This window comes from Phocoena sinus, chromosome 1, assembly GCF_008692025.1.
Source record: "Phocoena sinus isolate mPhoSin1 chromosome 1, mPhoSin1.pri, whole genome shotgun sequence".
NCBI classification, from domain to species: Eukaryota; Metazoa; Chordata; class Mammalia; order Artiodactyla; family Phocoenidae; genus Phocoena; species Phocoena sinus.
Window position 1 is genome coordinate 153,041,719 of NC_045763.1, and position 16,375 is coordinate 153,058,093.

The 16,375-nt window shown below is 47.7% G+C and overlaps 1 protein-coding gene across 2 annotated transcripts in view; it reads left to right on the top strand.

Annotated features, from left to right (window-relative positions):
* Window positions 1-12,599, top strand: part of PIK3C2B (phosphatidylinositol-4-phosphate 3-kinase catalytic subunit type 2 beta) — a 61,696-nt gene extending 49,097 nt beyond the window's left edge. For both annotated transcript variants that reach the window (XM_032638933.1, XM_032638941.1), the window contains 10 exons: window positions 1,774-1,943; window positions 2,442-2,598; window positions 2,937-3,046; window positions 4,164-4,365; window positions 4,783-4,907; window positions 6,096-6,213; window positions 7,532-7,613; window positions 8,013-8,119; window positions 9,748-9,876; window positions 10,581-12,599. In XM_032638933.1, coding sequence (XP_032494824.1) covers window positions 1,774-1,943; window positions 2,442-2,598; window positions 2,937-3,046; window positions 4,164-4,365; window positions 4,783-4,907; window positions 6,096-6,213; window positions 7,532-7,613; window positions 8,013-8,119; window positions 9,748-9,876; window positions 10,581-10,769 — 1,389 coding nt within the window. In that variant the 3' untranslated portion in view covers window positions 10,770-12,599. The remainder of the gene's footprint in view (window positions 1-1,773; window positions 1,944-2,441; window positions 2,599-2,936; window positions 3,047-4,163; window positions 4,366-4,782; window positions 4,908-6,095; window positions 6,214-7,531; window positions 7,614-8,012; window positions 8,120-9,747; window positions 9,877-10,580) is intronic.
* The last annotated feature ends 3,776 nt before the right edge of the window (window positions 12,600-16,375 follow it).

Genomic DNA, 16,375 nt, shown 5'->3' on the forward strand with positions numbered 1-16,375 from the left:
CTCAGCAAACCAGAGTGCCTCCATCCTGTAAGTGAAACCCCTTAAGTCAGGAGAGCTCTCTTTATCCGTGAGCCTTCCTGCCAGTAAGCAGCCAGCACCCTGCGTAACTTAGGTGATGAGGCTTTAGTTATTTACTCTGTGGCAGAGTACAGGCATATAGCTGCTGTGTCAGTCAAAATAGGATGCCTTTCAGGTAGAAGGAACATCTGTGACTTGAAGACAGGTTGATGGAGATGGTCAAGACTGGGAGTGGATGGGTTATACTTATTGAGTGGTTTCTTTTCAATTATATATTTCCCTATCATAGAAATCATCTCTTTCTTCCAGAAGGTACAGTCTGTGATTTCTTTACAAACTTTCTATTCTTAACTTCCTAGCGATTAGTCAGCTGGTTTAATTTAACAAGTAGCCAGGGGATTTCTGTGTGTAGCTAGTTTTTTTGGTTTTTTGTTTTTGGTTTTTTTTGCGGTACGCAGGCCTCTCACTGCTGTGGCCTCTCCCGTTGCGGAGCACAGGCTCCGGACGCGCAGGCTCAGGGGCCGTGGCTCACGGGCCCAGCTGCTCCGCGGCATGTGGGATCTTCCCGGACCGGGTCACGAACCCACGTCCCCTGCATCGGCAGGCGGACTCTCAACCACTGCGCCACCAGGGAAGCCCTGTGTGTAGCTAGTTTTGAAGTAGGCCTGTGGAACAGCCAAGAGGCTGCTGGGAGATAAGATCCCTGGACCCTGGGAAAGTGAGAATACTAAGTTCTGAGTGAATGGTGGCTGTAGGGGCTCAATGGGGAGGAGTCAGTGCAGGCTGGTAAGATCTGGGAAAGGTGTGGAACTCAAGGAAGGTCCTTGAAGGCTGGGTGGAAGCTTGCAGAGGGAGGTGGGAAGGGCATGCGTTCTATGAAGATCTCTCTCATTCCCAGCTTTGTCCGTTCTTACTTGGCTGTGACAACTGTTGCCTCTGCTGTTGAGTCTTTCTTGAGTTCTTGGGAATTCCAGAAAACTCACAAAGAGGATTTAGAGGATGAAAGGTGTCTGTTCACTAATTCCATACGTTTTTACTGGAAAGGCAGATAAGGGGGCAAACGTTGACCAGATAAAATAAGGTAGATCCAACCCCTTACTCCCTCCCCTCCTGCTTGAAACTCAGAAATTGCTCTAACACATTTTACCAACTAGAGATGTCTGATTTTCAAGTGTAAAACATCCCCTAGAAGTGTGAAGCTGCCTCAGCTCTTCCTTGGAGTGAAGTGACTTTAATTAGATTAGCATTCATCTGTTACCAAGAACAGTGGAAATGGGAGTCATACCGGGGGCAGGGAGAAGGACAGAAGAATTCTGAGCAGGGTCAGGAAGAGGCCCTTAAGTCAGTTGCCTCAGTGCTGTGCTTGAGTTAAGGTCACCACAAACAGCTGGGAAAGTTGTAAACGTCAGAGTCTTCCCTGATTATGGGCTGGTCAAGTCTGGGCTCCCGGATCAGTGCACTGTCTTTCCAACCAATTTCCCAAGGAGAAAGAAAGGTGCAGAAGGTGGTGGATTGCAGGTAACGTGGTGGAGATATACCTATAAGCCTTCCATCTCCTTTTGCCCCGTAAGATATGAGAGAAGTTTCTGTGTGCATCAGTGTGTACGTATGTGATGAAGGCTGAACAGGTGGATGTGAGAGCTGTTGGGCTCATGAGAGGGGGGCGGGGCTGGCTGAATTCAGTCTGGCTGTGCCCCTGGGGTCCGTCCACACCAGCTTCATGTCCCCTCCTCCCCTCTGCCTTCCTTCTCCCAGGCTGTAGAGAACTTCATCTATTCTTGTGCTGGCTGCTGTGTGGCCACGTACGTCTTGGGCATCTGTGACCGTCACAATGACAATATCATGCTGAAGACGACGGGCCACATGTTCCACATAGATTTTGGCCGTTTCCTGGGCCACGCCCAGATGTTCGGGAACATCAAGCGGTAAGTGGTCTCCTGAAGCCAGGATGCGCGTGTAGTCCAGGGAGGTCAGCGGAAATGGTTCGGAGCTGGAACACGAGCCCGTGATGGGAGGGCCCGTACTGCAGAGTGTGGTCCCTGGGCTGAGCAGCTTTGGAGAAGAGAAGACTGAGAAAGAGGTCAAGTCCTTTCAGGGCCTTGCAGAAGAGGGCAGGCACCAGCCATTGGCCCTCCCTGCTGAGGACGGAGCAAAGGGAAATGAGCCCAAACCACAGCAAAAGGGAATACAACTAGATATCCAGGGAAAATATCACTAGCTCACAGGCAAGGAACCAACGAAGGATGTGTTTGGGGACTTTTTAAGAGTAAGGGAGGAAAAGAAAAGCGAAAACGTTAGAGGAGCCACATCTATCCATTTCACACAGGTGTTGAGGGATGAGGAAAACCATCCCCTGACGCAGCCCACAAAGTGGGCTTCCTCCTTCATGTTGACCTTCTACCTGTATGTTCCCCTTGGCCCAGGGACCGTGCCCCCTTTGTCTTCACCTCGGACATGGCGTATGTCATCAACGGGGGTGACAAGCCTTCCAGCCGCTTCCATGATTTTGTTGACCTTTGCTGCCAAGCCTACAACCTCATTCGCAAGCACACCCACCTCTTCCTCAACCTTCTGGGCCTGGTGAGGAGCTCCATCCCTTTCTGAACCCCTCCTTATCATCTGGCACCATCTTTAAGACTCCCTTGTCTTGCTTCAAAGGATTTCTGGAGATCTACTTCTCTGAGCCCTAGGTAAAGGCAGGGCTCAGACCACCTGGGGACAATGGTGTCTGCAGGTATCTGACTTCCTGCTCCAGCCCCCCCAGTTCCTGTGGACTGCTAGCCACTGCCCACAGCATCTGCCTGCCACCCTCTAGAAGGGTTAGGGAGCCTAGCTGTAGAAAATCTTGCCTTATGGTAAGGAAGAAGCAAGAATTCCTGGTTGTTACAGGCACCCTCTCTTCTTCTTTGCTCTTCTAGATGTTGTCCTGTGGGATCCCTGAGCTCTCAGACCTGGAAGACCTCAAGTATGTGTATGATGCCCTGAGGCCTCAGGACACAGAGGCCAATGCCACTACCTACTTCACCAGGTAAAACTCTCTGTACGAAACAGTGCTGCCCACTCTGGGTAGTTAATTTCCAGGCTGCTGGATTGGGAAGAACAGGGCTAGGGAAACGGGAGAGGCTTAGCTCCGGTGGCAGAGCTTAGAGTTGACAACATGGGTCAGTGGTCCCAACTTTGCCTTTGACTTGGGTAAATCATTTTACTTCTCTCAGACTCAGTCTCCCATCTGCACTTGGGTGCTGACCTTTGTATAGAGGTACTGCGATCCCCTACTTGCATTCTCACCATGTCTCGGTCAAGGATTTTGTCTATGGGGCAATGTATAGTAGGGATTTGTACTAGTTTTTAGCTCTCTGGATCAGAACCTTCCCCCTTGTCAAAACATGGAATTCCATGGTTCTGTTTTCCCATATTTGACGTTCTTAGACACACTTTGTGTGAAAGCAGGAGAGTGTCTGTATACTAATATCTACTGTTTTTTGTTTTTTATTTTGCGGTACGTGGGCCTCTCCCGCTGCGGAGCACAGGCTCCAGACGCGCAGGCTCAGCGGCCATGGCTCACGGGCCCAGCCGCTTCACGGCATGTGGGACCCTCCCAGACCGGGTCACGAACCCGTGTCCCCTGCATCGGCAGGTGGACTCTCAACCTCTGCGCCACCAGGGAAGCCCCTAATGTCTACTGTTTTGTCCATTTTATTATGCACCCTTTTTGGAACTTAGTGAACTAAACTTTCTCTGTTGGGTCTAATATAGTACCTTTCCTTTTGAACTAAAATCTCTGGATTGAGCTTTGTTTGGTGAGGTTCCATTATACTGAACCTTGAAACTCAGTTTGACAACAGTATTTAGACATTTACATGGTGAGCCCACGGTGGCGTCCCTAATTCCTTCCTACCTTAGTTTAACTGTCTTTGGGTCAGGTGGGCAGTGGGGGGAGATAAGACCCCAAGTTTCACAGAAATAAACTGTATGCGGATCATTGTGTGCAATCATGTACTCTATGAGGATATCACACAGGGAAAATGATCTAATCTGAGCTGAGTATTAGTCTCAGGTGTCAGGGGATATTTCTCGAGATAGCTCTGCCAGGCAGTGGGGACTTGGGTCCGTGGTCACATCCTTTTCTTCCCATCCTCCTGCAGGTTGATTGAGTCCAGCCTCGGCAGTGTAGCCACAAAGCTCAATTTTTTCATTCATAACCTGGCTCAGATGAAGTTCACAGGCTCAGACGACCGGCTGACCCTTTCCTTTGCTCCCCGAACACACACTCTCAAGAGCTCTGGCCGCATCAGTGATGTATTTCTCTGCCGCCACGAGAAGATCTTCCACCCCAACAAAGGCTACGTAAGTGTTTTCTCCGATCTGACCCTCCCTTGCTCCCCACTGCCCCAGCTTGTTGGGGTTCTGACTGTTTCTTCCCTTCCACACTGTGGGCCCTGGAGCTGACTGAGCACCCTGTGCTGGGAGCAGTCACACACCCCTTCCTTCTCCACTGCCCAAGTGGCCTGCCTACAATCAGGGAGCTGAGTTGGATGGCTGTTCCCTCTGAGTCAAGGGTCTTGTGAAACAAGGATTCTTGTTAATCTTTGCTTTCATTTTGCTGCATATGTATATTATCTTTGTCTCCATTAGAGACATTTTTATCCTCTTCCTTCTGGAAAGCGTAACTCCTCCAACACACACTTCTGTCCCCTCACCTACCCCCTTCATTGGGTGTAGAGGGTTTGGCAGGAAGTATTCTCTAAGATTTGGATTTTGCAGATTTATGTGGTAAAGGTGATGCGAGAGAATGCTCACGAGGCCGCTTACATCCAGAGGACATTTGAGGAGTTCCAGGAGTTACACAATAAGCTGCGGCTGCTCTTCCCTTCTTCCCTCCTGCCCAGGTATCTGTTGCCTTTACTCTCTGCACTGAGGGATACTGGGGAGGGAGAGCGGATGGGGGCTGGGCAGGACTGCAGGAGTGAGATACTGCCCTTTGGAGAAAAGACCTATGTCCTTGGTTTTCTCCTCCTGGCCATGAGTTTGATGACAAGTGCTCCCCCTGCTGGTCATGCTCTTCTGAGGCTCTCAAGAGGTCTTCCTCCAGCCTTGAAAATGAGCTTGGGTCCACCTGCCAGGAGAGCAACCTGGGTCTAAAGGCAGAGGATTGACTGAATCTGAAGATTTTTCGAAGTTTCTAATCTTCTAAAGAGTAAAAGTATGTTTCAAATAGATAAATAAAATGCAGTGTATATACAAAATGGAATATTATTCTACTGTACGATTCCACTTACATGAAGCACTTAGAGTAGTCAAATTCATAGAAACAGAAAGTAGAATGGTGGTTGCCAGGAGGGAGGGGGAGTTGTTAAATGGGTATGTAGTTTCAGTTTTGCAAGATGAAAAGGGTTCTGGAGATGGATGGCGGTGATGGTTGCACAACAATGTAAGTGTACTTAATTCTGAACTGCACACTTAAAAATGGTTAAGACGGGGGACTTCCCTGGTCGTCTAGTGGTTAAGACTTCCCCTTCCAATACAGGGGCTGTGGGTTCAATCCCTGGTCGGGCAGCCAAGATCCCACATGGCTCGAGGCCAAAAAACCAAAAAAAAAAACCTATAAAACAGAAGCAATATTGTAACAAATTCAATAAAGACTTTAAAAATGGTCCATATCAAAAATATATATATTAAAATAATGGTTAAGATGGTAAATTTTATGTTATGTGTATTTCACAACAATTTATAAAAGCGATTTTTCAAATGAATTTTTACCCTGATAGGGAAAACTGGGGGCTCCAGAGCCGCTGAGGCACTTCTGGAGAGCTGTAGGACTCTGCTCAGCAGTTTGGTTTTCTCATCCGGGGTCCTAGGAACTGTCTGGTGTGAGATGCTGCGTGTGTGCCCTTGGCACAGACCTGGGGAGCTTGGGGAGGCATGGAGTCGGGGAAGGGTCCCTGGGAATGGAGGCTGGTGAGAAATGCAGATCAGGTGACTGAAAATGCAAGTGAAATGTGACTAAATCCTGTTGCCTCTTCATTATCTTTCCCCATCTTCCCCCTCCTGCATCGCCACTGCCCACCGCCGTCCAGCTTCCCCAGTCGCTTTGTGATTGGCCGCTCACGGGGAGAGGCGGTGGCGGAGCGGCGGAGAGAGGAGTTAAATGGCTACATCTGGCATTTGATCCACGCAGCCCCTGAGGTGGCCGAGGTGGGTGGCTGCCTCTGTTCCTGGCTCTCCCTGGCGCGGGTGGGGGGTGGGGGATGCGGACGGAAGCGGGTGGCAATCATGGAGGGGACTTGGCTTTTCTGGGTCTGTGTGCAGAAAGAGGTGGGTGGGTCGTGGCTCCAGCCCCACGGGACTATGCACAGAAATGCAGTGAAACGCAAACATGCAGCTGGGCACGCGGAGAGACATGTCCGTGTTAGGTGCTTGCAGTGAGCAAGAGCCTGAGGAAATGGAAGGTTTTGAGCAGGTTGAGTGTGTGTATCCTTCTAGATTTTTCTTTAAACAAATGGTACTATAATGGGCATAAAGACAAATACAGTCATCCGGAGTCCCATCAGCCTAAAAAACCATCTAACCCCATTTCCATGTTTCCTTCCTATTTACCCATATATAAATGTGACTTTTGTAGTTTTATAGTGGTCATAGCTTAAATATGATGCTATATTCTGTTCTTTTTTCTCTTAAGTGTTTATAGTAAGCATAGCTTTAAATATGTGTACCAAATTAATACAGCAGCTTGCAATACCGTAATCTCTTTAACCATTCGCTTCTTGAAAGATATTTAGATCATTCCCCTCCCCCCTTTTTTCACTCTTAATGCTAGAGTGGGTACTTTCACACATTTTAGTTTTTGGTTTTGTTTGCCCTAATTGCTTAGTAAACATTCTCAAAAGTAGGATTCATGGTCTTTGTCCAAGGCTGGGTCAGGCATTAGTACCCCGACCAGGGATTGAACCCTGGCCTGCCAGCAGTGAAACGCCAAGTCCTACCCGCTGGACTGCCTGGGAATTCCAAGAACAGACTGCTTTTGACCTGATGTGACCTACTTTTATTTGATTTTTTCTCTTTTTTTTAAACTTTTGTATCATGAGAACTTTCAAAACATATAGGAAAATAGAGAAACAGTATAATGAATGCCTATATATCCATCACTTAAACAGTTATTATTTTGACATGTTTGAGTCATCTATTTTTTATGAAATATTTTAAAGTAAATCACAGACATCGTGACTTCTACCCCTAAGTACTTACTATGCATCTCTAAAAAACAAGGACATAATCTTACATAACTACACTGTCATTATATCACCCCAAACATAGTCCATATTCAAAATGTCCCTGTCATCTCCAAAATTCTTTTAGCAGTTGGTTTGTTTGGGCCACGACCCAAACAAGAACTGCATATTACATTTGATTGTCACATCTCATAGGTCTCTTTTAATGTGGAACAGTCCTTTTCCTTTTTTCACTGGGCCATTGTCTTACTGAGGAATGACCCTGTTTTCTGATTCCATTCCAGTGTGATTTGGTGTACACCTTCTTCCACCCCCTGTCCCGGGACGAGAAGGCTGCGGGCACCAGCCTGGCTCCCAAGTCCTCAGGTACAGTGCCTTCTCTGTGACACTTCTGCCAACCTCTCTGAACCATTCCCAAAGGTCATTTTTCCTGCCCCTGCCCCTTCCCAGTTCTCTTTCCTTGACTCATCTCTGTTCCTTTGCTTACTGGCTAGAGAATCTGGTTTCCCACTCAGGCTATGGGTCCACAGCTCCTTGAGCAATTCCCCAGGGACTGGATATGCTTACACACTGGAATTGGATAGACGCCCCCAACCCGACTCTGAGTCGTGTTCACGGATGCCACTTGGCAGATCCCCGATGGGGTATCAGGACTCTGACGTGGAGTTACTGGCGGGGGGTCAGAAGAAAACAGAAACGTCTGCTGGCACCAGATGGGGACAGGGCTGGCCTCATGACCTTTCTCAGTTTCCTTTGTCCCTACAGATGGCACATGGGCCCGGCCGGTCGGGAAGGTTGGGGGAGAGGTGAAGCTGTCCATCTCCTACAAAAACAACAAACTCTTCATCATGGTGATGCATATTCGGGGCTTGGTAAGTGCATACACAGTCCTCATTTGGATCTTTATCTTTCTTCTGGTACTTTTCTGACTGATCAGACCTTTTCTGCCCCCCTCTCGTGAGAGTAACCACAAGGATTACTGAATGAATACCCAATGGGCCTGCTACCATGCTAGGCCTATGGTATGACCAAGCCATACTAGACACAGCTTCTTACTACCTGTGGTCTTTGGCAAGTAGCCCAATGACTCTTAGCCTCGTTAAGATGAGGATAATGTTAGCACCTATCTCATAGGGTTGTTCTAGGGATTAAATGAGATAATGCACGTAACAGCACTTGACATAGTGCCTTTGTATTATTATTATGGTGATTATTATAAGGGAGAGGCCCAAGGGGCTTATTTCCTGGTTATAGGGGTAAGGCAGCCATGTGACTTCCTTCAAGCATAATCAAGGCAGAGTCTAATCACTAAATTTTTGGTATGATTCTAAGAACCTTGTGAGTGGAAGGGGAAGGGAACTCTTATTGAATACCACAATGTGCTGGACTTTTGCAGTTTGGGGCATTAGCATGTAGCAGGAGGTACATGAACTTTGGAATCAGAGAGATCTGGGTTTCACTCTTACAGAATCATTCATTCATTTTATTCAACAAATCTTCATCAACTGCCTACCGTGTGCCAGGCACTGATACATTAGCTCTGGATACAAGGGTAAACAAAATAAAATCCCTGCCCTCAGGGAGCTTACATTCTAGTAGGAAGAGGCAGACAGACAAATAGTTAAGTTAAATATATGGCAAGTCAGATAGTGGTAAGTGCTCTGGCGAGAAATAAAGCAGAGAAGGAATACCGGGGTGGAATGAAGCTCGCAGCCATTTTGCAGAGTGGCCAGGGAAACCCTCATTGATGAGGAGGTATTTGGGCAAAGGTGGAAGGAGGTGAGGGAGGGAGCCATGCACATACATCTGAGGGAGGATTGCTCCAGGCGGAGGGAGCAGTTGAACCCAAAAGCCCTAGTCAGGAGCCTGCTTGGGGCATGTCAGGAACCGCAGGAGGAGGCCAGTGTGGCTGAAGCCCCTGCAACAGAGGAGAGAATAGCAGATGGTGAGGTTGGAGAGGGCAGACCAGAGCCTTGGTCCCACAGTCAAGAGCGTGGCTTCTCCGTGAGTGAGATGGGAGCCCTTGGAGGGTTTTGCGCAGAGGCGTGACAAGTTCTGACTTCAGTTTTAAAAGGATCAGGCTGAGTGAATCACTAATTGGCTGACCTTGAACAAGCAACTTAATCTCTCTGACTCATTTCTCTACCTCTTAGGGGTTACTTGGATCAAAATAGACAAAAGATATTGGGCAGAGATATCTGGGGACATGACGGTTCATTCAGAACAGACCAAGTTATGGCGTGCCCTGAGCATTCGTATACAAAGTATAGACTGGATATCATAGGCAATCTGATGGATGTTTTAGGAGGACACCTAACGTTACCGTGGTAGGTGTTTCTAGCAGAATGCAGTGGGCTGGGAAGCATAAATTATTGTGCATTGCAAGAAGCTAGGTGTGGGAGAAGAGGGTCTGGATCAGGGAGTGATCACAGGAATGGTGATAGAGAGACAGATAGAAAAACCTTTATCTTTTTTTTTTTGGTTTTCATTCCCTTTGTAGCAACTGCTCCAGGATGGGAATGATCCCGACCCCTATGTCAAGATTTACCTCCTTCCTGACCCTCAGAAAACCACTAAGAAGAAAACCAAAGTGGCCCGGAAAACCTGCAACCCCACCTACAATGAGATGGTATGTGGGGAAGGTGCTGGGTGGGGCTGGGGTTGGCCGACTGTGCCGGTTTGTAAATAAAGTTGTATTGGGACGTGGCCGTTACTATTCATTTAAGTCTTGTCTGTGGCTGCTTTCATGTTGTAGCAGCTGGGTTGAGTCATCGTGACGTAGATCAGAATGTATGGCCTATAAAGCCTAAAATACTTCCTGTTTGGCCCTTTATGTCAAAAAGTTTGCTGACACTTAAGGTAGGGATTCCACAGCTGTGGCATGGTCTGTGGGGAGGAAGAGCCTGCTGGTCCTTTGCTGATAATGAGCTGTGGCCCCAATGACAAGCCTTCATTTGCTTGAACTCTGAGCTAAGAGCAGGGGTCTTTACTTACATTTATTTTTTTTTTTACTTATTTGGCTGTGCCAGGTCTTAGTTGCAGTTGTGGCATGCATGTGGGATCTAGTTCCCTGACCGGGGGTCGAATCCGGGCCCCCTGCATTGGGAGTGTGGAGTCTTATCCACTGCGCCACCAGGGAAGTCCCCCCAAGAGCGGGGTTCTTTAAGCTTCCCTTGGGTTCTGTATGCTTTCTCTATTCCCTCGGGCTCTGTCTGGTTGGGGAGGTAAAGTGGTCTCAGCCAGATCAGATCACGCCACCACAGACTTAAGCATCTCCCCCTTCCATGTTCCCTCTCTCACTGCTTCCCTTTCTTCCCAATTTTGCATTTGCAGCTGGTATATGATGGAATCCCCAAGGGAGACCTGCAGCAGCGGGAGCTACAGCTCAGTGTGCTGAGTGAGCAAGGATTCTGGGAGAACGTTCTGCTGGGGGAGGTGCACATCCGCCTGCGAGAGCTGGACCTGGCCCAGGAGAAGACCGGCTGGTTCGCACTGGGATCTCGAAGTCATGAGACGTTATGAGCCCAGCGGAGCCGTGGCCCAGGACCCCAGGCTCATGGCAGAGCCGGGGGAGAGGACTCTCCCTGCTTGACTTGTCCCTTCCTTGCGTAGGGGCAGGGCCCTTGGTGGGGCTTCCCTCTGTCCCGGCGGATCGGGCCTCCATGGTAGGAGGCAAGGAGAGTAAAGATGCTCTCTGCTATCCGCTCCTCTGCAGACTGCATTTGGGTTGGTTGTGATGAGCAGCCCCTTGGAGGCTGTGAGGGTGCAGCAAAATTTTAAGTTTACCTTGTGTCAAGGGAGCAATGCCTGGTTTGAGGTGTGTGGGGTGGGCTGTAGAAGTAGCATTTGGGGGGAGGGTGGGGGGATATCTTTATTTTTATTTTTAAAAAATGAAATAGTAACGTTGTCCTAACTGGACAGGAAGCCTTGTGAGAAGGGACTTACATGTGCCTCAGAAGGCAAAAGAGGAATTGGACTTTTTGTATGATTGAGGTTCTTATTGGACTTTTCCCTAGGATTTTGTTTGTTTGTTGTTTTTGCATTTCTATCTATAGGAATTATTTGGGGAGGGGCCCAGTGGGCCCTCAGTTAGTGCCCTCCGTCTCTGAGGCAGGTCGGGAGGGACAAGGAGGGCTGCGTGTGCTGGACTGAGGCCTGCGCCACTGGGCCTTTCTGATTTTGCCTCCAAAGGAGAGCGATGTGAATACCTACGTGTGTAAGGAAGGGCCTTCCGTATGGAGGTCTGTAGAGGACCTATGTTCAGGGACCTGGGCTCTTTTGGGGGGAGTTTTTCCTCTCGTCTTCCCCTATTTTGCTAGGACTTGCCCTGAATACTGTCTTCTACCCCTCCATTCAGCTCTTCCGGGGGTCATCTGGTCCCTGTGAATACGCCTGGGTGCTCCCCCATAGGTCTCTCCCTTCATTTTTCTCTGGTGGGGTAAGCTGCTGCCTCGGCCCTTAGGTTCGGTTTCACCCCAGGGTGTCTTGGCCCTAGGAATGGGCCTCTAGGCTGCAGACGTCAACGTGGCTGGCTGTTGGGTGGTTTCTGGGAAGCTTTCCTCGTCATCCACCACTCCTTTTGTTTTGCTGCTTCTCTCCCAAACTCCATTTCTGTCACATTTTTTTAATAAGAATTTCTCTCATTCTATGGGGCCATAAACCTATTTTGTCTGGAGCCAAAGGGATGCCCCAGCTGAAGAAAAGGGGTGCGGGTGGGGGATCCCATCAAAACTGTTGTTTTTGCCAGTGATTTTCTTTGGTTGTGAGGAGGCTGGATTGAGCTGAGCTGGAAGGGAGAGACTGGGTCTCTGATCTCTTAATACTCTTCATTCCCTACCAAATGGATTTGAAATTCACTCGTGCGCTTTACTCCGAAAGGTTGTCTTCCTAGAAAAAAGGAGAGACTTTGAATTTGATGTTAACTTTCTAAATTGGCTGGTTGTGCCCGGTGACTGGGGAATGGAGTTAAGTGGGGATACGATGTGGACTGTCCCTCCCCGGCTCCAAGGATCAGAAATTCCCCCTTTCGCTGACTCATTCCATAACTAGAGAAAGAAGCTCCATTCATTGAAGCCACAGAGCAGCAAGGAAGTTAGAACTTTTAAATTTAAAATGTCAAGGATAAAGCTGGCTGCCGTGGGCAGGGGTTAGGGGAGTGGAGAACAGAGGTGGAACTTCTCTAGATGAATGGACCAGAGATGTGTTACTGGCTTTTTGCCTGTAGCTCATTTTACTTTGACCCTCTATGCGCCTGTTAAAGAGAGAGGTCTGTGTACTGTACCCACATCCCAGACATCCTTTATCTCCTACTTTCTCTGGAATTGTATTTTCTAATAAATGGTGTTTAGAAAAACAAAACTATCATTTTCAAGATTTGTTGATGTTTAAATGTCTAGATTAAAACATCTGATGTACAAGATGAAGATAATAATGATAGTAGTGTTTCTACAAATGGTAACTTTTATATGCACTGGTGTGGTGCACCAGGCATTTCACACGTGTCAGCTAAATCTTTCCTTAAAACAACATCAGGTGAGTATTATCATCCCCAGTTTACAGATGAAGAAACTGAAGCCCAGAGAGGTTAAGTAATTTGCTTAAGGACATAGCCAGTCGGCCTTGGCTCTAGAATTTGAACCCAGGTTTATTTGACTCTTGAGTGTTTTAATATACATGATGTCATTTTTCATTGCAACTACCCTGGAAAGTAGACATGGCTCGTTTGTTAATTCTGTCAACAAATTTTGTGCTTACCAGTGTTACCAGTGCTACCTGGTGGCGTGCCTCCATTCATAAAGAATACAGACCTTGGAGCTGGGCCCTGGGCCCTGTACCAGGTAACCGGCTGTGGGTTACAGAGATAAATTAAGATAGTTCTCTGCATTTAAGTTTACTACCTAGTGATATTTAACTAACCCCATTTCATAAGAGAAGGGGCAACCCCTGAGATGCCATGCAACGATTACGTTGTTAGAGCAGAGCTGTAGCCCAGAACTGAACCCCAAGTGGAAGCTGGAGGTGACATGACCCTTGTTCAAGCAGTTTACCCAGAAGTTTTCAAAACTCTCCAGTGTGGAGTCACATTTCATGCTGGGAAGTTTTGTGGGGTTTCCAAGGGACTTTTAGTAATAACAGTAGTAAGTGATAACCTACCTGCTGTGTTTCTAAGTGGTTTTGAGGTGTCACTGCAGTGCTGGGCAAGTCCCAACGGACCTTTTAAAAGTTAGAACTTGAAACCGGCAAGAGTCTTAGTTAAGGAAATTTCTTGGCCAAATGGGGTAGAAATCTGAACCACCCAGAGGGAGTGGGAATGAGAGAGCTGGGGAGTTGGGGGAGAGGGGATGCCCAGGGAGAAGAGAAACAAGCCCAGGAGACTGGATTTTCTGCGTTCAAACAGAGGTGGTAGAAATGAAGTAACTGGACTTGTTAGGATTTGGGAGCTAAGGGTTAGACTGGACTTGAAAGATCAAAAGCGAGGCAACATTTTGAGTTGGGAGGTAATTCTGGTGCCTGGGGACTTGTCTGAGGTGTCTGTCCACAACACTAATGGCCTTCTCTGGGTCCAGTGAGTACCAGGCACTGTGCCTACTAAGATGACAAAGGAGTGGATCGCGTCCTCAAGGAACTCAGAGTCCAGCTAGGGAAGCAGACATGGAAACAGACGATTACGGTGCTGTGTCTCAGGGACAGAGGTGGAAAAGGGGAGGGGTGGGCAGGCGGAATGGGAGCTATTTGAACTGAGTGCCATCAGAACTCTGGATTTCATTCTTAGTGTGACGGGGATGCCATTACAAGGTTTTGAGAAAGGGACTGCAGCACTCTAATTTATGTTTTCAAAGATCATTCTGGCTGCTGTCTGAAGCAAGAATGGAAGCAGTAGTCTAGGAGGGGAATGAGAGTAGCATGGGGATAGTGAAAGGTAGTTAGATTCTGGATATATTTTGAAGGTAGAGCTGACAGGATTTGCTGTTGGATTGGATGTGGGGTTGAGGCAAAGAGGAATTGAGGATGACTCCTAAGTTTAGGGGCTTGGCAACTGGGTGAAAATGACTGTGGGGGCATTATGGGATGGGGAAGATGGGCTTGGTGGATCACAATTAAGAGTCTTGATCATGGTGAGTTTGAGATGTCTGGACATCCAAGTAGAGAAGTAGGAGGATGGAATCTGAAACCCAGTGGAGGGGTCAGTCTGGAGTTTAGAAGTGGAGGTCAGCATTTAGTTGGCATTTAGTGCCATGGAACTGGATGAGATCACCTAGGTTAGAGAGGCTAAAAAGAAAAAAGGCACAGGTGACTGAGCTCTGATACAGGTCAACATTTAGAGGAAGAGGAGGAGTCACTGAAATTGTAGGGAAACCAAGGGAATGGTGTCATGGGAGTCTAAAGAAAAGTATTGTCAATATCCTAGGGCTGCTGTAACAAAGGACCGCAGACTGGGTGGCTTAAACAACAGTCTCACAGTTCTGGAGGCCAGAAGTCCAAGATCAAGGTGTCGGCAGGGTTGGTTCCTTCTGAGAGTTGAGAAGGAGAATCTGTTCCATGCCTTCTCCTAGCTTCTGGTGGTTTGCTGGCAATCTTTTGCATTCCTTGGCTTGTAAGTACATCATCCCAGTCTCTGCCTTCATGTTCACACGGAGTTCTCCCTGTGTGTGCACTTGTGTCCAAATTTCCCCTTTGTGTTAAGACACAGTCATGCTGGATTAGGGCCCACCTTAATGACCTCATCTTAATTTACAAAGACCGTATTTCTAAATAAGGTCACATTCGTAGGTACTGGGGGATTAAGACTTCAATATCTTTTAGGGGAGTGCACATCAACCCACAAGTCAGAGAACTGGATTTGGCAAAATGTTCTTAGTGATCTTGATAAGAGCTGTTTTAATGAGTGTTGGGGATGAAAGCCACATTGGAGTAGGCTGACGACAGAATAGGTGTGGAGAAAGTGGAGACTGTGAGAATAAACAAGTCTTGAGAAATTTTTGCTGTAGTGGTGTAGAAACTCGGAGGTGCAGGAGAGGTTTTCTTTTTTTGTTGTTTTTTGTTTGTTTTAAGATAGGTGATATTAACCCATGTTAATGTGAGCGTTCCACCAGCTTAATGAATACACACTGTGAAACAGTCTCAGTGTAGGAGATGCAAAGCTGCTAAGGAACTATCTAGGGGGACTTCCCTGGTGGTCCAGTGGTTAAGATTCTGCGCTTGCACTGCAGGGAGGTGCAGGTTCGGTGCCTGGTCTGGGAACTAAGATCCCACATGCCGTGCTGCCAAAAAAAAAAAGGAACTATCCAGGAATGCCCGGCATGGATGAAATTTGTCATTACAGATAGGAAGTGAGTCAGTCAGCAGGTCTGAGTGCTGTTCTCCAGCAATGGCTAGCGGCAAGGGGGTAGGCTCAGAATAAGTGGACAGTTGGATTTCACTAGGGTTGGGGTTTTGCCAGAGAAGAATATTGGTGTAGAGCACAAGAATGAAGGGTCTTTGCAAGGGGGTAGTTTTCATACTGGACCCTGGAATTCATGCTTGGGTAAGGAGGGAAGTGAAGGAGGGTGATGAATCCCCAAAAAAGTGGTAATGGCAATGGTTTGGAGATTTGGGGGGGGGGGGGGGGGGCGGTGATAAGTACCTGAATAGGGATTCCAAGGCAGCGAGCTGGAAAGATAGGAGGTGGTTTCCGGAGTGTGGGATACTCGGAAAAAGATTTTGGAGGTGGTACTGACTGAAAAAGAAGTGAAAAGGTATACACCCTTTACCTCAGGCCCTGCAAAATCTTTAAAAATAAACATAATTAGCTGAGGTTTAAATTATCATCTGCCAAAGCGCCAGTCAGCTGGACTGTCGAAAGACTTCTTGTCTTCACCAGCCCGCACACAGCCCTGGCGACACAGCGCTATCTCTGCGAACAGAGCTGCCCTCCCTCTGCCACCTGGTTGATAACGGGCTGCAGGAGATGGTTCCCACTTTAGTTTCCTGCAGAGACTGACAAGGCAAAGTCACATATTCTTAGAGTTTTCCAGTACTTTATGATTGCATTTTTTCCCTTTAGAGCAACTTCCAAGGTAAGGAAGATAAAAAGTATGTATCCAATGACTTGATGGGGAAGGAAAGGCCCATTCAAGATGTTTTAAGGA